Raw genomic sequence first — 22,702 nt, forward strand, 5'->3', positions numbered from 1 at the left:
TGTGCAAAGTCCGACAGATAACTGGCGCACAGCCCTTAGTAAATGCACCCCATTGTGTTTTTAGACTGTTCTAATAGTTCTGATCCTTAGATAAACTCTTATTGTACTGATGCCAGTTCCTTGCCTCCTCTCTTCAACTCTTTTAGGAGATCGCTACTGGATTTTCAAAGATAATAACGTGGAAGAAGGATATCCTCGACCCATCACAGACTTTGGATTGCCTTTGGGTGGTGTGGATGCTGCATTCCCTTGGCCCCACAATGATAGGACGTATTTCTTTAAGGACAGCCTCTACTGGTGTTACAATGAGCGCGAGCACAGAATGGATGATGGCTTCCCTGTAGACACTGCTCTCTGGAAAGGGATCCCTGCAACTCTGGATGATGCAATGGGATGGTCTGATGGTGAGTACAAGTATCTGTCATAGTCTAGTTGACACTAGTTTATTAAAGATGAAAATAGATTTATTCTGAATGCAGTAAAATGGTCCAATGCTTCAAGCAGCATAGAAAGTCACAACCTAACTTGGTCATAACGAATGGCTCAAGCTTGAAGGCATTTCCATTTGGGCTTGGAATTATACTTTTGATCACATGTACCTGTAGTATGAGATATTCTTAAATAAATCTCAACAATTACTGTCGGCAATCCCAAGGTGTGAGGACAACAAGCGAAAATGAAAATTCCAGTTCTTTTCCAAGATGACTCTGTAAACCTTCACAATTTATTAAATCTTGTTACAACATCTGTTGTGTAATGATCTACATGGTTTCAGCCAAAACTTTAGTCATGTTCTATCTAGTGCTCCAAATGCTAGTTAAAGACCCACCTGGACATCATGTGACATTCGCAAGAGAAGTTAAATACACGACAATAATACTGACATACAACATAAAATACAATAAACACAAAAATTACTGAACAACATTCAATATTCTCAATTGAAGAGAAAGGGTAATTGATACAAGGGGGCACACGTACTTACCCGTCAGCTGGGGTTCACAGAAAGTGCATTGTCCGCCGATAATGCACTGTGCTGCAATTCACTAAGATTGTGCGCCCGATATCATGTGTCGCTTCCCTGCTCAGGTCCGACAGAGTTCAGAGTTAAATCCAGCGCTCAGTCCGAATCAGTTGGAAAGTCCGACGGCACGCCACAATTTGTGTTGCATTGAATTCAGCGCAGCTGTGCCAAAAATGGATCACATTCGACACAATCCCGGTGCATACACCTGTTAAATACCTGTCCATTCACTCCCCCCCCCCCATTCCCATACAAGTCCCTCAGTGCATAGAGCAGGTGAAAGGTGGGAATTGTATTGGAATGGGGGAAGTGAATAAATTAAAATAAGAGTGTCCCAGACTAATTAGCATATTTTTTTACAACTCTATATTGCTGCGATTGCGGCATATAGAGTCATAATAAAAGAAGTCCCGAGGAACATCGTCCTTAGTAGGACACATCATGCTGATGCTATATGTCATTTACTACAAACAATATTTGAAATAATATACACATGATTCAGAATTCCTTACATGTATGTTAAAATAAAAGTCCAACATGGTTAAAAAAAAAAATAGATAAAATGCAATGTGGCTTATTGGTGAAACTCCCTAGAGAGCTGAGAAATTGGTTATACAGTGGGTATGGAAAGTATTCAGATCCCTTTAAATTTTCACTCAATTTATCACATGGTCATAAGTATTCAGCCCCTTTGCTCAGTACTGAGTAGAAGCAGCTTTTGCGCTAGTGCAGCCATGAGTCTTCTTGGGAATGATGCAACAAGTGTTTCACACCTGGATTTGGGGATCCTCTGCCTCTTCCTCGCAGTTCCTCTCCAGTTTCCTCAGGTTGGATGGTGAACGTTGGTGAAAACCATTTTCATGTCTCTCCAGAGATGCTCAATTGGGTTTAGGTCAGGCCTCAAGAGTGGTCACAGAGTTGTTCTGAAGAGATTGCTTTGTTATTTCATCTGCATGTTCAAATATAAGTCATTGTCTTGTAGGAAGGTGAATCTTCGAGGATCTCTGTACTTTAATCTTTCCTTCAGTTGCAACCAGTCGTCCTGTCCCTGCAACTGATAACCACCTCCATATGATGATGCTGCCACCACATGTTTCACTGTTGGGGTTGCATTTGGCAGGTGAAGTGCAGTGCCGTATTTTCTCCACACGTATCACTTAGAATTAACACCAAAAAGTTCAATCTTCATCTCATCAGACCAGATAATCTAATTTCTTATAGTCTGGGAGTCTTGGAGTCCTTCATGTGATTTTTTTTTTGCAAGCTGTATGCAGGTTTTCAAATGTCTTGCACTGAGGAGAGACTTCCAGCAGCATATTCTTCCATAAAGCCTGACTAGTTCACTTTGTGGAAGTTTCTTCCATTTCTCTACTGATCAGCCATTGTGATCTTGCGGTTCTTCTTTACCTCTCTCACCAAGGCTCTTCTTCCATGAATGCTAGAAGGCTGGGTCGAAGAAGAGTTGTGGTCATTCCAAACTTCTTTCATTTAAAGATTATGGAGGGCACTGTGCACTCAGGAGGCTTGAGTGCTGCAGAAATTCTTCTGTAACCTTGGCCTGATCTGAGTGTTGTCACAATTCTGTCTCTGAGCATCTTGGCCAGTTCCTTAGACCTCTTCATTCTCGTGTGCTCTGACATGCACTGTGAGCTCTTATATAGACAGGTGTGTGCCTTTTCTACTCAAGTCCAAACAGTTTAATTAAACACAGTTGGATTCCAATGAAGGCGTAGAACCATATCAAGGAGGATCAAAAGAAAATGGATTGCATTTGAGATAAATATGTGTCACAGCAAAGGGTCTGAATGCTTTTGACCATGTGATATTTCAGTTTTTCTTGTTTAATAAATTAGCAAAAATATCTACATTTCTGTTCTATTTCTGTCAAGTTGGGGTGAAGAGTATACATTAATGAGCAAAGAAAAAAAAATTCTTTGGCTGCTATAAAACAAAGATTGAAAAATTTAAAGGGGTCTCAATACTTTCTGTAAAACTGTTGTAACTGCAGCCAGCTGCCTCAGTTTATCCCGGCTAAGTGGAAATAACTGAGGTATGCTATATGTTTGCACTGTATAGAGATCCACAAACACTCTTAGGAACACAGAACCATGCACAAATGATATAGGAAAACATCATAGGCTAGCCCTTCTTTGAAGAACCAGTGACCCTATGACAAAAGTGTAGCTGAACTGTGGCTAAAAATGGTGGCTGTAACTTCTACCTGTATGATCCAACAACTAGAGAAAAAGTCTGACAAAAGAAAAGGTATGCAATAGATAATAGGAGTGCCAGTCATTATTCAAAGATATACAGGCAGTCCCCGGGTTACATACAAAGTAGGTTCCATAGGATTGTTCTTAAGTTGAATTTGAATGTAAGTCGAAACCGTATATTTTATAATTGTCGTTCCAGACAAAAAAAATTTTACCCCAGTGACAATTGGAGTTTCTAAATTTTTTTGCTAGTGAGAAGAGAGCCCGAAGAGACGTTTAGGAAGGCGCTTGGTGCAATCAGCAAACATAGAGTTCCAGGGCTTGAAGGAATCTCTTTTTTATTTCTACTTTAAAAGTAGGTGATAAAATAAAAGTATACAAACGTAATAAAATAAAATGAAATAAAATGCGACGCGTTTCAGCCCCGATCTGGGGCTTTCATCAGGCATGAAGATCGGGGCTGAAACGCGTCGCATTTTATTTCATTTTATTTTATTACGTTTGTATACTTTTATTACGTTTGTATACTTTTATTTTATCACCTACTTTTAAAGTAGAAATAAAAAAGAGATTCCTTCAAGCCCTGGAACTCTGTGTTTGCTGATTGCACCAAGCGCCTTCCTAAACGTCTCTTCGGGCTCTCTTCTCATTTCCACATCGTCCCGGGGTCCTGGTCCTCGGTGAACGTGGCATCCAAGGAGCGGCAGCTGCTGGTAGCAACTTTTCTATATGCCCATACCACCCTCCACAAGGTGAGAGTTTGGCCTTACTCTTCTCCATCTATATTTTACGGTATCACACGACAGCTGCGCTTTTTTTCTCTTCCTCTGCATCTTCTCTTTACCATTCGTTGGGACTTGGAGCTTTGCCCCACAGTCCCTCGATCCCAGGTTTCTACTGCATAAATTTTTTTGCTGTAATGGGACCAAGGATTATTAATAAATCTTCATTACTGGCACCTTACAGCTGATCATTGCAGCCTGGGACTAAAGTAAAGCATCCAGAGAGCTTCACCAGAGATCACAGTGGGCAGAGGGCTCTGTCTTTAACTAGGAGTCGTCTGTAAGTCGGGTGTCCTTAAGTAGGGGACCGCCTGTATAAGGTTTTCCTATGTGACTGCATATACTGTACGTATTATAACACATACTGAATTCTCAGCCTTGTAAGACATAAGATGCTTGATGTTATTGAACTAAGTGTTAAAAGCATTGTGTGACTAGACATTATATACAAGTCTCACAAAGACTCCATTTGTTAGAATTGTCATTTCTCTCTTTCTAATTTTCACCAATACTATTTTGAAGTACATTTTGCATTTCCTGCTGACATAATTTGATAAAACGCGCTATTGTAATAGAAATTGCTCTCATTTGTAATGCAAGTATGTGATTCTGGATATTGAACTAGGTTAAAGTGATGAGTGAGCAAATTAGGCACCGTAAACGTAATAAAAATGCTAAACAGCCATTAAAGCTATAGAAGTATGTGTTTAGAATATACAGAACTGCAAGTGCACAGCTCATTACACGGCTGCCATGCAATGGAATAAATACTTAGAATAAAGTAATTATTTTTCTTCTTAGGTGCAACATATTTCTTTAAAGGAAAAGAATACTGGAAGGTCCTGGACAATAGGATGGAGGCAGAGCAAGGATTCCCACAATCCACTGCACGGGACTGGCTAGTATGCAGTGACATGCAGTCAGATGGACCAAGTTCAGAAAGTAGTCGGACTGGTGCCCATACCAGCCAAGGTCAGCAGGATGAGAACAGGTCAGAGAATGGCTACGAGGTCTGTTCTTGTACATCTTCAGCAGAATCTTTCTGGACCAGCTTATCTACAGACATTTCATTCATCCTGGTACACCTCTTCACAGCAGCCTTGATCTCATTCTTATGATCTAATGGATTCTACCATTATGTGTAAGGACTCGCGTGGTTAACCAGAGACCCTCCCAGTGCTACGCCGCACTACAGGCCAAACATTCCGAGAAGCTTGGAAGTGAAAGATACCAAATTCTCCATGAGAAATGAACTTTTAAGGATAATGCTCTGTAAAGTGGTGCTCAAATTATTAGAAAGTATAGGATGTAACACAATAAAAAGCGGGGTTATGTGTGAAGGAGCTGCTTTTGGTACTTTGGTAAGAGCAATTGTTATATGTGACAACTCCACCTTTTCACAAACTTGATTGAGGACGTATATGTTATGCAAGTTCTGCCAAAGCCTGTAAGAAGTGCATATATCAGTAGTAATTCGCTGAAAAGAAGAGCAAATCTGGTGTCTCTTACATTCTTGCATCAAATCCGCTGTATAAAAAAGACTTGTAGGGAAACTATCATCCAAATATATACATATATATATTTTTAATATGTTATTTAAAACAATAAGATATAATTAAAGATGTAATATTTTGTTTTTGACCACTAATGTTAACTTTTTTCAGTAGGGTAGTTACATTTTCATTGCCTGCCAGCGTCACAGCCACTATAGCTAAATACACTGGTTTGCTGTAGTAGCAACAGTGGCATCTGCCACCTGTATGAATGTACCTCACTCCATTACATGACATTTATACCACTCATACATAATGGGTGAATGCTGAACTGAGCAGTACTATAACACTAAGACATGTAGGAACATCCAGAGACTAATAGTTTGCCCCCTTGAAGTTTTTCACTAGTTTGAAGGAGCCATGTGATCACTTCTTGCTGTTTTGTTAGCAGGCCTCCTGAAAAGACCCCGCAACTGAGCACTGCCACAAGTGAATTCTGTAATCGTGCTTCTTTGATTATCTGAAAAGCAGTTGTACAATAAAGAGGCACATCTTGTTTACACCATGACCAAGATGATGACTGTATTATTTTTCCACATTATTTGAAGTATGAATTGGACAACTTGTATTAGGGCCAAAGAGGCAACGTGACCACTGATACCTTAAAGGAAATCTGTCATCACTATTAGGCAGGACAGTTTCTAGGTAATTTGTTGTACTGGGTGAATCTCAAAAAATTGCCCACCCTTCCCCCGAGGTTATTAAAATATATACAGTGAGCCCCAATTTTAACCATAAACAGCCCCCCACACACACACACACAAATTAAAAATATTAGAGACATGCATTTATGTATGGATTATAGTGTATGCAGCACTACTCCCACTAAGTTAAATCTAACCAAAAAAAAAATCATTCTAACATATATAGTCCAGTGTCTCTCCTTTAATTAAACTGTACAATGTAATTTAATTAAAAGTTTGAATTATAATATTGTATAATATCCCAAATGATTTTATTATGCACAGAGCCCTCTAATTTACATGTATACAGTAGCCCCATAATAAATGAATTCATGCAGTCCCACCTTTCAATTCATACTGTGCCCCCTGTAATAAATATAAAGATACTGTGCTCTCTGTATTAGCTATACAGTGTGCCACAATATGTATCTCCAGTGTTTATACGGGAATAAACATTCTCATATACTCAAAGGAAGATGAAAAAATCACGGCTCACCCTTGGTCTAGATGTTCTCAGTAGGATCGCTTGTCCGTGTGAACGGTGCCCGGAGCAGAAGGAGGTCCTGTGTCGATGCAGGTGAAAATCCAAAGTGAAAAAACAGAGGTAGCACTCGTTAAAGGTAGATATGAAAAAATCTTTAGGAAGCTTTATTTAACAGGGATAAAAACTGCATATGAACAGTGGCATAGAAAATGAAAAAGGAGCTGTGGAGCTCCGTGTCTTAAAAAGCGGTAATCAGACCTACGCGTTTCGGATGCTATGCATTATGGTCCTTAGTCATGGTCTACCTGTTACCGCTGTGAAGGCTTATTTAAAAGAGACTGCATGTGTTACGTCATGTTACAGGGGTGGGCAATTGGCACCGGAAATAGCATAAGTACATTTAAAAGGATACATGAAAGGCATACAATGTAACCATTAATAGAAATACATAGTATCTGTTCTCTTGTTCAGACCGTATGGTACCCTAGTATTGATTTTCAGAATCCAATATATTTCCCTGTTGCGTAATATATGCAGTTTGTCCTCGCCTCTGGCTGGGGCGATGATTCTTTCTATTGCCATGGCTTGTAAGTGTGCCCCCTCTATTTAATACCATCTTCCCTTTATTAGATGTATATTCTGTGCACCTCTTTATTAAGAATCAGTACCGGTTCCAGGATTCAGTGGGTCCCTGGGCAACAGAGCCTCAGTGGGCCCCTTAGCAGTAAACTCATGTGGCGGCATTAAAAAAATATAGAATTTAATAAATTAACCTCTTAGCGCTTTATACCGTACATGTACACACTGTAACGAATCCTATGTAAAAATGCCATATGCTGCAATTTAGTAGTATTGCAGTATATGGTAGGAGCGATCAGGCCATCTAGGGTTAAATTACCCTAGAGCAGTGATGGCGAACCTTTTAGAGACCGAGTGCCCAAACTACAACCAAGACCCACTTATTTATCGCAAAGTGCCAACACAGAAACTTTATTTGTGATTTATACTCCCTTCTCTGTCACCGCTTTCATTCATAGCAGCACCCTGAGGCACCAATAAAGCAGAAAATATAAGAAATTTGGATGATCGTTGTACCTTCCCTCCAGGGTCCCATAAACAGGAAGAATTGTCAGGGCCGGAGCAGGAGCTACAATGATAATCCCGATCTGTCCACACCTTCCCACTCCTTCAGTAGTCCCAGTTAGCACTGTCACATTAAAATAGCTCTGTGCACAGCAAGTCCTGAGCTATCTGGGACTGCAGGAAGATACCTGGAGTCCTCTCTGGTGAAGGTCTGGGTGCCCACAGAAAGGGCTCTGAGTGCCACGTCTGGCACTAGTGCCATAGGTTAGCCACCACTGCCCTTGAGGGTCTAAAAAAAATAAAAAAATAAATAAATTCAATAAGATTCACCCCTCTTTCCCTACAACTGATATACAGCTAAATAAACTGTAAAAATCGCAAAAACAGGCATCACAGCTTCTCAAACTGCCTGATCAAAATATAAAAATGGTTATTCCTGACGGTGAACCCCATAATGGAAGATAGCGCCTAATTAGCCATAACGCCACCTTTACGTCACATACATTTTTTTATAAAAAGTGATCAAAAAGTGGCGGTCCTCAAAATGGTAGCAATGAAAACGTCAGCTCATCTCTTCCTACACCATAGTATGAAAAAGTTTTCATTTGTATTAAAATGCAATAAACCTACATACTGTATATGGAAAAAAACTGAGCCCACAAGAAAGTGACACAAATGCGTTTTTTCGCCAATTTCCCCACATTTGGAATTTTTTTCCCAGTACACGGCATGGAATAATAAATAGCGTCACTGAGAAGTAAAGTTTGTTATGCAGAATAAAGCCCTCGCACAGCTCTGTACACGGGAAAATGAAAACGTTATAGATTTTAGAAGGTGTGAAGTGAAAAAATGAATGTAAAACACTGCGTCCTTAATGGGTTAATATACAGCCCCTCAAATTAATACACAGCTCCTCAAATTAATACACAGCCCCTCAAATTAATATACAGCTCCTCAATTTAATACACAGCTCCTTTTACCTGTAACAGCCAGTCTCCATTAGCTAGGAACCATATAGTGGGCAGTAGAAAAATAATAAACGTTAACTCACCTCCTGCAGGTCCAGGGCTCCATTCCGCGCTTCTCTTCTCCTCTTCTGGGACCACGATCTTCAGGGCAGCATCTTCTGTGCAGCAGCAGGGACGCTGGCGGCGTGAGGTCATGGCGTTGCCGGCCTGCGTCCTGCACAGAGACGCTCTGCCTGTCAATTGCGGCACCGCCCCCACTGTCACCCGCGCCAGCACGCCAGCTCTCAATTACATCGGTGGCATAAGGTAGCTGGTGTAATTGAGCCGTGGGCCCCTATGGAAGCTCTGGGGCCCCGGCACTTGCCCGGGTAAGCCGGGTGCTGGCGCCGGCCATGTTAAGAGTACATATATATATATATATACAGGAAGTCCCTGGGTTTGCTCCGTATTGCAAAGAAACCCCCTCTAATCTTTTTCCTAGGCAGCAGGGGTATGGAGCTTTGTTTTACTGCAATATTTGCAACTTACACCAACACCTGGATTCCAAAATCGCAATCAGTAAAACTCCATCAAGGAGAATTTTGCTGGGTGTTAGAAAAAGTCACACATTTTTTGAAACAATCTAACCCAAAAAAGTTGAAAATATAACAGAAAAAAAGAGAAAAAACTAAGATGAAATACCCCCACTGTCTTGCAAGTGTATATTATACATTAGCCATAACTTTATATAGGACTTTAGAACCGCTTTTTATATTTATTCATATTAGGCACTCTTCCCCTCATTGCAGGTCATGAGGCTTCCAGGTTAACTTGCACCGGCACATTCAGGAGAAGCAAGCAGGGCATATCCAACAGCCAGTGTGCCCACGAGAGAATTGGTGAAGATCCTTTACATCAGATGTAGTTTCGGAGAAGGCAACAGGTGCAGTGTAAGTGCTGTGGGGGACATGGATGAGGCAGTGAAGGCAGAGGCAGGGTAATCCCCTATCCCCCCTATACAGCACTTCTGTCAAATTTGAATAAATATAAAAAGAATCAAAGATTTTTGTAAGTGATGCATTGTTCTAATTTGCAATATAAAGGTATGGCAGATTTCCTCTAAGTGTGTTCCGCTATAATACAACACTAAATAATAGCAGGACAACCACTATTAGATTTGCTGCTGTTAACCAGTTGCAATTCATCCCAATGTACCCCAAGTTTTAGTGTTCCGAAACTTGAAGTAGCACAATATGGCAGGGCACAGCAGCACATCCGTTTGATAAAGGATTCAGATGAATCATATCTTTAGCACAATAGACATCAGCCTGTTGCATCTTGTTAATGTTTCTTTTGTTTTTTGTAAAATAATCCATAGAATGCAAAAATGTGCCATAAAAGGGGCCACAGATAACCAAGGTGAGTTCTGACATCGATCAAGACATTTCTGAGCAAAATCTGCATGTGTTACATATAAGTCATGCTATGTATTCGCTGTGCATTTCACATCCATACACTGAAGAGGGGAAATGTGTGTTGAAAAGCTCAACAAATACACTACCATATCTTCACTTTTACATTGTTATTATTGCCACATATACTAAAATAAGAGGCATTATTATTTTTAATAACAATTTTTAATTTGGTTTTACACTTGTGTGGTATGCTTTTGGGCTACAATACAACTCCCAACTGGCGCTATCCTGCTGACTCTGCTGACAGCAAGTTCCGTCCTGCTGTCCCAGGTGGTCGGAGGTATGTCCCGGGCTACAACTCCATCCGCATCCACTGGAGCAGTAGTAATGCAGAGGGCCATCAGCTCTACGCAACCCCACCAAACCTCTGCCCCATCTGCTTGAAACAGAGGCCTACTGGCTTCAGACCTGCACACAGGCATGGCAGAGGAGGAATCAGGTCTGCTGCAGAAGAACAAAAGACAGGTACAGTAAATATTCAATGCTTATAATTTATTTCACTGCCTGTGTAATGTCAAACGGTCTGATACCACAGTCACTATTCTCCTGTCTGCTATCCAAAACTTTCAATTTGTTCCACACCATAAAGGTGTATCACTGTGTCCAGGATCGGTGGAATCGGATGCACACATAGTGCAAAACAATGGGGCTCATTTATTAAGGGCCTGAATCGCTCATTTTCGTCGGGTTTCCAGAAAATTACCAGTTTGCTGCGTTTTGCCCTGGGTTTTTGGCGCACGCAATCGGATTGTGTCGCATCGACGGAAATGGGGGGGCATGGCCGTCGGAAAACCTGAGGAATTCGGAAAAACCGCGGTATTTTAAAAAAAATGTGTCGCTTGACACGCACTTACATGCACCAGGAAGAGGATGGTGAACTCCGGCGGACCTCGGCGGGCCTTGGCGCAGCAGCGACACCTGGTGGATATCGGGCGCACAACCTTAGTGAATCCGAAATCCGAATCAACGTCGGACAACGCACAGCTGGATCACGAATGGACAGAGTAAGTAAATGAGCCCCAATATGTGTACATTGAAAGTTGTGTTTATTCTTATATACTCACAATAAAGCTATAAAATGCACATTTTATTAAAATCATAAATCTATAAAAAGCTAAAAACGTTGAGGTACTAAATGAAGGTAAATAGCTTAAAGATAGGTCATCTTACAATGTATTGTAAAAAAACAGACATCCTGTTGCAACTAACAATATCAGTAAATACTGTATGATTTATGTCCCCCAATATTCATTGACAGTGACCTAACAAGATACTAGACAAGGCTTGTTACTTCTTCCTTCCTACACAAAGTACTTGAGAATACACATACTGTATATGCTACACAGACATACTGTATATACACAGTACCATACTCATATATCATGTATACACTATATACAAAAATGGGACTTTTTCTCATATATTCTGAAAAAGTCCTGTGAGAAACACATACCTTATGGGAAAAAGCATAAAAGGAACAAGAAAAACCCTATGTGGCTAACTAGTCTTGTAAGGAAAGCAATAAGCGAGAAAGATAAAGCGTTTAAGGTGCTAAAACATGAAGGTAGCGATGAGGCATTACAGGATTATAGAGAGAAAAATAAATCCTGTAAAAAGCAGATAAAGGCTGCAAAAATAGAGACTGAGAGAAATATTGCCAGGGAGAGCAAAAATAATCCCAAATAATTTTTCAAGTATATAAATGATAAGAAACTAAAAACAGAGAGTGTGGGTCCCCTTAGAAATAACATGGGGGTCATGGTGGAAGGAGATGAGGAAAGGGCCAATCTACTGAATGTCGCCTTCTCAACTGTCTTTACCCAGGAAAATCCCCTGGTGGAAGACACAATGAGGAATAATGTTAATTCTTTTTATAATGTCAACAGTTTAACCCAGGAAGAGGTACGGCGCCGCCTTGCAACCACTAAGATAGATAAATCACCTGGGCCAGATGGCATACACCCCCGGGTTCTGCATGAATTATGTACGGTGATAGACAAACCGTTATTTTTAATATTTGAAGATTCACTGAGGACTGGTTATGTTCCACAGGAATGGCGCATAGCAAATGTGGTACCAATATACAAAAAAGGATCAAATAGCGATCCTGGAAACTACAGACCCGTGAGTCTAACTGCTGTGGTGGGGAAAATATTTGAGGGGTTTATTAGAGATGCTATTCTGGAGTATCTCACTGAGCACAACCTTATAACCCAGCGTCAGCATGGGTTTATGAGAGATCGGTCCTGTCAGACTAATCTGATTGGTTTCTACGAGGAGGTAAGTTCAAGACTGGATCTGGGGGACGCTGTAGATGTTGTATATTTGGACTTTTCAAAGGCATTTGACACCGTGCCACATAAAAGGTTGGTATATAAAATGAGACTGCTGGGAATAGGAGAAAATCTGTGTATTTGGGTAAGTAATTGGCTTAGTGATAGAAAACAGAGGGTGGCCATTAATGGCACATTCTCAGATTGGGTTGATGTTACCAGTGGAGTGCAACAGGGGTCAGTATTGGGGCCACTTCTTTTTAATATTTTTATTAATGACCTTGTAGTGGGTTTACACAGTCAAGTTTCAATATTTGCAGATGATACTAAGCTGTGTAAAGTAATAAATACTGAGGTCGATAGTTTAGCATTACAGAGGGATTTGTGGAAGCTTGAGGAGTGGGCAGAGAAATGGTTGATGAGGTTTAATGTAGATAAATGTAAAGTTATGCACTTGGGCCATGGAAATAAAAAGTATAATTATGTTCTAAACGGTCAATTACTTAGTAAAACTGAAGCTGAAAAGGACTTGGGGGTATTGGTGGATGGTAAACTTAATTTTAGTGACCAGAGCCAGGCGGCTGCTGCTAAAGCAAATAAAATAATGGGATGTATCAAGAGAGGAATAGATTCTCATGATAAAGACATAGTTTTGCCCTTATACAGATCCCTGGTCAGACCACACATGGAATATTGTGTACAGTTTTGGGCACCAGTGTATAAAAAGGATATAGTAGAGCTGGAACGGGTGCAGAGGAGAGCAACCAGGATTATTAGGGGAATGGGGGAACTAGAATACACTGACAGACTAAAAAATTTGGGATTATTCAGTTTAGAAAAAAGACGACTGAGGGGAGACCTCATTACAATGTACAAATACCTGAACGGACAGTACAAGGATCTCTCCAAAGATCTTTTTATACCTCGGCCTGTGACCAGGACAAGGGGGCATCCCCTACGCCTAGAGGAGAGGCGATTTTACCATCAACATAGACAAAGGTTCTTTACTGTAAGAGCAGTGAGACTATGGAACTCTCTGCCGCAGGAGGTTGTTATGGCGGACTCTATGTACATGTTCAAGAGAGGCCTGGATGACTTTCTGGAGAGAAAAAATATCACAGGTTATGGGGATAAAACATTTATTTAATTCTTAAAGGTTGGACTTGATGGACTTGCGTCTCCTTCCAGCCTTCTACTGTCATCTAGTCATCTACTGACTCCAATTTTACAATAACTTATACAGGCAGTCCCCGGGTTACATACAAGATAGGGTCTGGAGGTTTGTTCTTAAGTTGAATTTGTATGTAAGTCGAAACTGTATATTTTATAATGGAAGTTCTAGACAATTTTTTTTTCTTTTGCCCCAGTGACAATTGGAGTTTCAAAATTTTTGGTGTAATTGGACCAAGGATTATCAATAAAGCTTCATTACAGACGCCTTACAGCTGATCATTGCAGCCTGGGACTATAGTAAAGTATCCAGAGAGCTTCACCAGAGGTCACAGTGGACAGAGGGGTCCGTCTGTAACTATGGGTTGTCTGTAAGTTGGGTGTCCTTAAGTAGGGGACCGCCTGTACTGAGTGTATTCTTTGTTGTGTTCAGAAAAAGGCAGGCCTTTCCCCTTAGTAATAGATAGAGAACACGACTTATATCCCTATTCCGTAGAAATCAGACTCATCTTATTAATTCCTTTTTTGCCAGCTATGCATCTAGAACCGCATAACTCATAACTAGCAGATAAAATCCACATAGCTAGAATCCACATAAAACACACTTCATATATTTACGTTCACACCATATATTTCATATATTCCGTATTGTTCCAATAGCCCTGTAAGATTCAAAGAATCGCAATTAGGTTGATAAAAAAATCACAGAATGTATAAAACTATAACATTGTAAGATGCAACACATCTGTATGAACACAAAAATATCTTCTGACTTTTGCTATATCTTTTCAGATCTCACTTTCCACGGTTTAAAAAAATTGAATAGAATTCCACATATCACCAGCAGAGGGAGTGCTTGTTCATACATTCTGAAGTTTGTGTTCCCTTAACACTGGAATTGTAGGGATCACAGTGTACGCTCATGACCTTAAAGGGGAATGTATACACACCTCATAACCTCTGTGTTGACAAAACACCAAACCCCTTAAACCCACCCCGCCCCCGCCCTTGTATGCCCCCCCCTCGTGTATGCCCCCCCCCCTCTATGCCCACACAGTATGATACCTTGGATAATGGCTCTTACACTATATATTCTCACCCTGTACAATGGGCCATTCCCACTTATTGTGGTACCTTTATATGCTCCCCTTCCTTGTTGTGCCCCCCTCTCTGCTACCCTTCCTTATTATGCCCCTTCCTTATCTGCTCCCACTCTTATTATGCCTCTTATTTGCTCCCCATCTGATTGTGTGTCCCCCTCTGCTCCTCTTCTTATTGTGCTCCCCCTCTCTGCACCTTATTATTGTGCCCTCTTTCTGCTCCCCCTCTTATATTGCCCCCTCTTCTCCTCTTATTTTGTCCCCCACTGCTCCTCTTCTTATTTTGCCCCACTCTCTGCTCCTCTTTTTTATTGGGCCCCCTCTCTGTTCCACCTCTAATATTGCACCCCCTTCTCTGCTGCACTTCTTTTTATGATCCCCACTTATGCTCCCCCTCTTATTGTTCCCCGTTCTCTGGTGGTTTAGCTGGATCCGGGACAGTTGGGAGGTATGCTGTATACCTGTTTCTACCTACAGAGAGATCTGCTCTGGAAAAGACAAAAATACATGTGAATGTCCTTATGTGACATGTATTGATAACAGCACACCATTTATAGAGCCCACATGAGAACTGAATGCACTGGGGTGTGTTTAAGGCCGGCTGCACACAAACGTGGTTAGACCATGGAAATGGACTTGAATGTTGGTCCGATCCCACAGACTGAACACATTGCACAGGACTTGAGCCCTTGGATCATACAAATATATGATACAGGGCTTACTGTCTTCTGGTTGCAGTTACAGTAAGAGCTGATACAGTAGCAAAGCTGCAGTTTGTCCAGAAGACAGGGGGTTCTTGTATCATATTTCTGTATGATGCAAGGACTCCCAGCCCATGTAATGGGGCAGATTTATCAAATGTCTGAAAGTCAGAATATTTCCAGTTGCCCATGGCGACCAATCACAGCTCCCCTTTGGGAGCATGACAGTTGTTTTTAAAACCCATGGTACTAAATGCAGAGCTGTGCAATCTTGAGACTTGGGTCCTCATGTGATTTCAGCAAATCGTGATAGGCTTGTATGGACGGCAGATACCAAAGAAGAAAATTATCCTCCAATGCTACGTTGAGGGAATTCCACCCTTCCTGACCCATACATGCTTTTCTAGTTGGGCTTGCCTGCAGTTTTTGATGAAGCAAGCACAAATAAATAAACATTTCACTATGTAAATAAGGACTGTTTTAAGGATGTGCTGAGAAAGCAGGTTTTCTTTTCTTTTGCTGTGATTGACTGAGATGTCATTATGTACTTCAAATATTGTGATCGCAGAAGTGCAATGAAAGTAAAAACTGAATGAGCTGAACACAGTTGTCAAAACACTGTCTGAAATATCATTGCCAACCTGAAACTATTTTAAGCTTACAGCTAGTAATGCTGACGCTCTCCCTAAGTCATCGCTTGATGTGGGAAAATAAAACTGTGCTTAGAAAGTCAGAATCTTTAACATTGGTCATTTTATTTTCCTTTCTATCAAGTCAAAAATAGGAAAGGGATCAGCCCAGGGTTAAGATATATAGTCTTGCCTTAGCTTCAATGCTACATCATTCACTTCTTGTAATACTCCCTGAAAGTCTATTTCATAGCTCCAGAGAAGGATATCTGCATTCACTTTATCCAGTAGAAACCTAATTCAAAGCAAACCAGAGATGCCATGAGCATATAGGAACACTTTCATCCTAGTGACTGGAAACATAGACACAAAGGAATGATTTGTAAAGCGCTATATAAATAAATATTATTATTCTTATTATTACAGATGATCCCCGACTTAAAAACACTCAACTTACAGATAACCCCTAGTTGGTAATTTACTGTACTTTAGCCTTAGGCTACAATAAACAGCTATAACAGTTATTAAATGTGTCTGTAATGAAGCTTTATTGTGACAATCCAACATTTTTAAAATCCAATTGTCACAGAGACCAAAAACAATTTACCTGAAATTACAATTATAAAATATACAGTTCCGACTTACATACAGATTCCACTTAAGAACAAACCTCCAGAACCTTTTTGTACGTAACCCAGGGACTGCCTGTATTATTATGATCACTGAAGCTACAGGACTGAAGATGCAGGAAAATCAATACAAAGGGTTTTCTGGGAACAATTTATTCTCTAGTAAAAACTAAAGAGATACTATTAGATAAAATAAATTCACAAACCAAAGAGAAGAGACACAAATGACATAGAACTAAAATAATGAAACATACAATTACACCCATTCAGAATCACTCAACATATTTCTCTCATCAGGTAAAGAAAATTCTTCAAATGTAGCTCACTTGTCTTTGGGATCTGTGCTAGAAGCCTTGTTCCTGCCAGAAGTGGTGACACTTTGTGTTCTGGTTACCAGGTCTACTCTTTATCGTAAACAGAACTTTCAGCCACTGGTGCAGACACTTTTACTAAGGGCTTTGCACCAGTTTTCTGTCGGAGTTTGCACGTTCTTTTAGGTGCAAACTGCTTACACAGGTATTTAAGAAGTGTCCGTGCCACATATTTGTCGCGCGCAACCATTTTGTGACGCAGCTGCACTAGGCATCATTCAACAAAAATTAGGAGGCGTTCCGATGCTCAGTTGACCGGTGCGCCAGATTTATCATGCAAAGTCTGACAGAAGTGTGTCGCAAGTCGTATGTTAAAGGTGCACCAAAAAAATGTTGGTGAACTCTGTCGGGGCAGTGCAGGAAGCGCCAAATTCAGCATGAACTGGCGCCAAAAATCATGAATCTGGTGCAACCTGCACACTTCAGGCAAACTCCATTTAGTACAGTTTGCACTACTCTTAGTAAATGTGCCCTATAGTGTTACTCTGAAGCTATGTTATATTCACTCTGCTCCACTGTGTATGTGCTAGACATAAGGAACTGCAACACACTTAGGAGGGACATTATAAACTCATTCTAAAGAAAAATGATGATGACGAGAGAAGGGCATTTATAAGCCCGGGATGTAAAAAGATTGTGAGCTCCCAAACGGTCTAAAGAAACTGTTGTAGGCAGCTAATTGTGAACCCACTGTGCTACCCTACCAGTTTGACCTTGGGCTAACACTAACCTGGGGTTGTACACAAGAAAAAAAAAATCAAGAATGTAGTCACTAAACGAGCCAAGGGTCAAACACTGGTAGTCAGCAAATAAAATGAAAAATCCCATCCAGCAGGAATGCCAGGAACCATTGCTGAGGGGCTGGGGAGTATGTGAAGCTATATAGCCCCAGGTGAGCATTGATAGCAAGGAAACACCAATTCTGGTGCACACACTGTTCCTTTAAGAAGGTGACAGAGCTAGTGCCTGCACCCTATGGATGCTGGTAGAGGAGGAGCCAGGTTGCTGACAGTGGTGCATGAAAAAAAAATTAGCAAATATGTTTTCCAAGGTGGGAAAAAAGGAAAATGATGCCTGTTTTTGCTACGTTGAAAGGCTGCCCCCTTAACACCAAGCATGACTTACAAGAAGCCTAATAACATGATGTGGGGTTAAGCCCAAACCCCACATCATGTTATTGGGCTTCTCATAAGTAATGTTTGGTGTTAATAGTGTTGCCTTTCAATGTTTTCCTTTCCAATTGTTTTCCTTTTTCCACCTTGGAAAACATATTTGCATATTTCCTAGAATCCCCTAGTGAAGCATCAATGGGTATAAGTCTCCATAGGCCTGTAGGGCGGCCTTAATTGACAAACTCCCCATAAGGAGATCTCTTACTTCCTGAGCCTAGTAAATAACCTCCCACTTAGCAAAACCTTGAAAACATCAGTGGAACCTACAGGAGAGAAGCATAAACAGAAGTTTTAATCCCTTGCCGCACCATGATGTTTCCCAACACAATCGTACGGCAGTGGGTGCATGAAGAGGACACACGGTGCTGGCACTGATTGTGGGTGTTACCCATTTAAATGCTCCCAGAGCACTTAAATGCTGGTGGGGCCTGGGTGCCACCATCTTGTACCAGATCACTGACCCCGCTGTGACGTCATTGGGGGGGGCAGCAATCCGATGCCATGATAGCCGCTATGTGAGACTCCAAGGCATGAGCACGACCTACAACAGTGTGACGGAGGCACAGTAGTGTTGCAGAATATGGCAGGTTCCATCAGACCCCCTAGGGTTCAAGTACCATGGGCGGACTAAAATTACAGTACATTTTTTTTTTATAAAAACCTAAAAGCTAAAATCACTCTTTCCTTAGAACTGATATAATAATAAATAAATAAATAAATAAAATCACATGTTAGGCACCGTTGCATCCCAAAATCCCCAAATGCCTGGTCTATCAAAATGTAAAAATGCAACACATAAAAATTGTTATAAAAAGTGATGAAAAGGTCATACAGTCTCCAAAGTGGTAGCAATGAAAACTTCATCTCGACCCGCAAAAACCTTACACAGTTCCATACACTGAAACCTATAGAAATTTGGTATCTCTGTGATTGTACTGAACCAAATAATAAAAGATAGGTTTTTATTTGGAGCACACAGTGAAAGCCACAAAAATAGGGTCTCAAAGAAAATGCCGCACAAGTGTTTTTTTTTTGTCAATTTCACCACATTTGGATTTTCGAAGCTTCCCAGTACAAATTATCAAATATTGAATATTGGAAACAGACATTTAAACATCTATGTATGGGGAAAAATAAAAGCTTATGGAATTTTGAAAATGGGGAGTGAAAAATGGAAAAGAAAAAGCAGTTATAGAAGTATTCAGGCAGTTCTGCCACTAAGGAATGTTATAACCCCCTCTGCCATTGTAACAACAATGCCTCGTACTCCAGCCCATATTTACACATGGCCCTTCACATAGAAGTCTATAGGACAGCAAAAAATTGCATGTGGTTTAAAGGTGGTGGAAGAACCTGGGCAAAGAATCGGTGAGGGCCTCCTGATGTATGTGCACTGGAAGTGTGATGTAGTTCTGAAAAGATGTGGGCTTCAGCATATGCTGTCCCATGATAAATGTCCCCCCACGACTGCTTAAAAATTATTTTCACCTCTGCTGAAGCCTGATTCTGCCTATACATGCTTCATTTGAATAAAGTTTAGAAAAGCAATTTAAGTTTCTTGTACCACAGTCCAGACATATTTGCACCTGTGAAACTTTGCCCCCATCATAGTACACAGGAATCAGCAGTATTGGTATCCTCTGGACATCAATAGCGCTGATCCTGCGGCAGAAGTAGAGGCTGGCAGGGTGGTGGAGGCCCCCTTTTCCTGCTTACTGGTGGGGTCCCCGGGGCTCACACCCTGGGTGCCCTCCCTATAATCCAAAAGAACTCATTGGTCAAATAAATCTTAACATGTTTAATACACAATTGTGTTTGTGTCTTTGCTTACTTTCATACAAGGAATATTTACGTGGGGTTTTTAAAAACAGGCTAGGAGTGGCTATGAAGAAAATGAAGTGCTGTCCCTTTCTTATAATTCAGGCCTTAGTGACGATTAATTTTATTATTATTGGACAGTACCATATATAAGGACTTGAAGCCAATTTATGAGACTAGAGAGGAAGGGGGGAAAGAAGATGTAATATGATAAACTTAGTGAGGTTTGTACTGTTTAGGTTATGATACAGTTAGTATTGACTGACTTTTCATTACCAAGTCTAGTTTACAGACACTTTATGGATTCGAAAGCTATATAATTTCCAAACAACTCCTAACTCCTCTTCAATAACCTCCAATCACTTGCTCCACACTATAGTATTCCCTATATGCAGGGCCGGCGTTAGGAGGTGGCAAACTGGATATCCGCCCAGGGCACCTGTCCTAAACAGGCCCCCTGCATGTGGACTTTTGTGGGCTGAGGATGTATTGCTCCTTTAATACCTCCTGGTTCCCTGTTTCCTATATATATATCTGTATCTATATATCTAACCATTTATCTATATAGCGTCATGTCTGTCTACTTGTCTATATAATCTCTATCTTCCGATCTATATCTATTATCTATCAATCAATCTCTCTTCTACTGTACCTATCTCTCATATCTATCTATCTATCTATATATATATAATCTACTTTATATTTCTGCAACTATAAATCTATATCCTCTTTCATATTTATCTTCTATCACCAATCTACCTATCATCTGTCCATCTTGTATAACATTCTCCTACAGTCCCATATTACAGATTGCCTTACCATACCACTGATTGTTTTATTTTGGAGCCCCACTTTCAGTTTTGCCCTGGACCCCACTTTGTTTAAAACCGGCCCTGCCTTTATGTCACAAGATCACTCAAAACATCTGCTTATAAAACCCTTTAAAGGGGTTATCCGGGTTTTAAAAATTACCTAGGGCCGGGCTGGGGAGGGCTAGTTAAACATAATAAACATATACTTACCTCCTCCGGCGCCGCTGATGTCCCGCGCCGTGGTCCCTTCGATTCGTGCCCTTGTTTGTTTACAGGGGCACGGAAGCCGCGCACAGGGAGCTTCCGGTCCGTGATGTAGCCGGCTCCTCCCATCCGTCCCTATCTCTCAGCGTTGTAAGCGCTGGGAGATGGTGTCGCATGGGAGCATCCGGCCGGTCGGAAGCTCTGTGTGCGCACTTGTAATGCACCCGGCGCACAGAGACGCGGCGCGGGACATCGGCAGCGCCGGACGAGGTAAGTACATGTTTATCGTGTTTAAATAGCCCTCCCCAGCCCGGCCATAAGAAATTTTTTAAACCCGGATAACCCCTTTAGGGACCTCGCCCTTTTTTTTTTCATTTCCATTTTTCACTCCCCACCATCAAAAATCTATAACTTTTTTTTTTACACATAAAGAGCTGTGTGAAAGATTTTTTCGGCGTAACAAATTACACTTCATAGTAATGGTATTTAATATTCCACGTCTTGCACTGGGAAGCAGGAAAAAAATTCCAAATGCAGTGAAATTGGTTGAAAAACACATTTGCGCCGTTTTCTTGTGGGCTTGGATTTTACAGTTTTCAATGTGCTTCCCAAATGACATGTCTACTTTATTCTTTGGATTGGTGCCATCACTGGATACCAAATTTGTATAGGTTTTATAAGGTTTTCATATATTTACACAAATGAAAACCTCCTGTACAAAAATTTGGGGGGGGGATTTTGCCATCTTTTTACCTACTTTGGTGTACGGAGCTGTGGGTGGTGTAATTTTTTGCAACTTATGATGAAGTTTCCTTTACTTCTATTTTTAGGACTGTAAAACCTTCTGATTACTTTTTATTTCATTTTTTATATTTTTAAAAATGGCCAAAAAGTGCCATTTTCGACTTTGGGTGCTATTTTCCATAACGGGTTATTATATTTTGAGAGATCAGGCATTTTCGGACGTGGGAATAACTTACTTATTTATGATATTTAATAATAATAATTCTTTATTTATATAGAACCTACAGATAACGCAGCGCTGCACAAAGCATGACAAATTGGCCTCTGTCCCCGTGGGATCACAATCTAAACAACTTACCAGTATGTTTTTGGAGTGTGAGAGGAAACCAGAGTACCCAGAGGAAACCCACGCAAACACGGAGAGAACATACAAACTCTTTGCTTACTGTTTATTTATATCTTTATGACTTCTAGGGAAAGGGGGGTGATTTGAATTTTTTTTTTAACTATTTTTTTTTTTACTATTTTTCAGACCACCTAGGGTACTTTAACTCTAGGTAGTTCGATCGATCCTACCGTAGACTGCCATACTACGGTATGGCAGTATATGGAGATTTTCCTCCTCATTCATTACAATCTGTGAATCGCACATTGTAATCAATGGGTTAAAACGAGACAGCCTTGGGTCTTCAGAAAACCCGAGGCTGTCATGGCAACCGACCCCCGCTCCCCGAGGAGCACCAATCTTCACCAAAATGGCAGCGCCCATGTGTTGCCATCTTTTTGAAGCCGACGGCAGCTTTGCCAACATACCTTAATTATAAGAAAGGGACAG

At 40.8% G+C, this 22,702-nt stretch overlaps 1 protein-coding gene across 3 annotated transcripts in view; it reads left to right on the top strand.

The window, feature by feature from the left end:
* Window positions 1–6,080, top strand: part of MMP17 (matrix metallopeptidase 17) — a 109,092-nt gene extending 103,012 nt beyond the window's left edge. For all 3 annotated transcript variants that reach the window (XM_072144416.1, XM_072144417.1, XM_072144418.1), the window contains exons 9-10: window positions 147–404; window positions 4,821–6,080. In XM_072144416.1, coding sequence (XP_072000517.1) covers window positions 147–404; window positions 4,821–5,137 — 575 coding nt within the window. In that variant the 3' untranslated portion in view covers window positions 5,138–6,080. The remainder of the gene's footprint in view (window positions 1–146; window positions 405–4,820) is intronic.
* The last annotated feature ends 16,622 nt before the right edge of the window (window positions 6,081–22,702 follow it).

The sequence above is a fragment of the Engystomops pustulosus genome, chromosome 1 (genome assembly GCF_040894005.1).
Source record: "Engystomops pustulosus chromosome 1, aEngPut4.maternal, whole genome shotgun sequence".
Classification (NCBI taxonomy): Eukaryota; Metazoa; Chordata; class Amphibia; order Anura; family Leptodactylidae; genus Engystomops; species Engystomops pustulosus.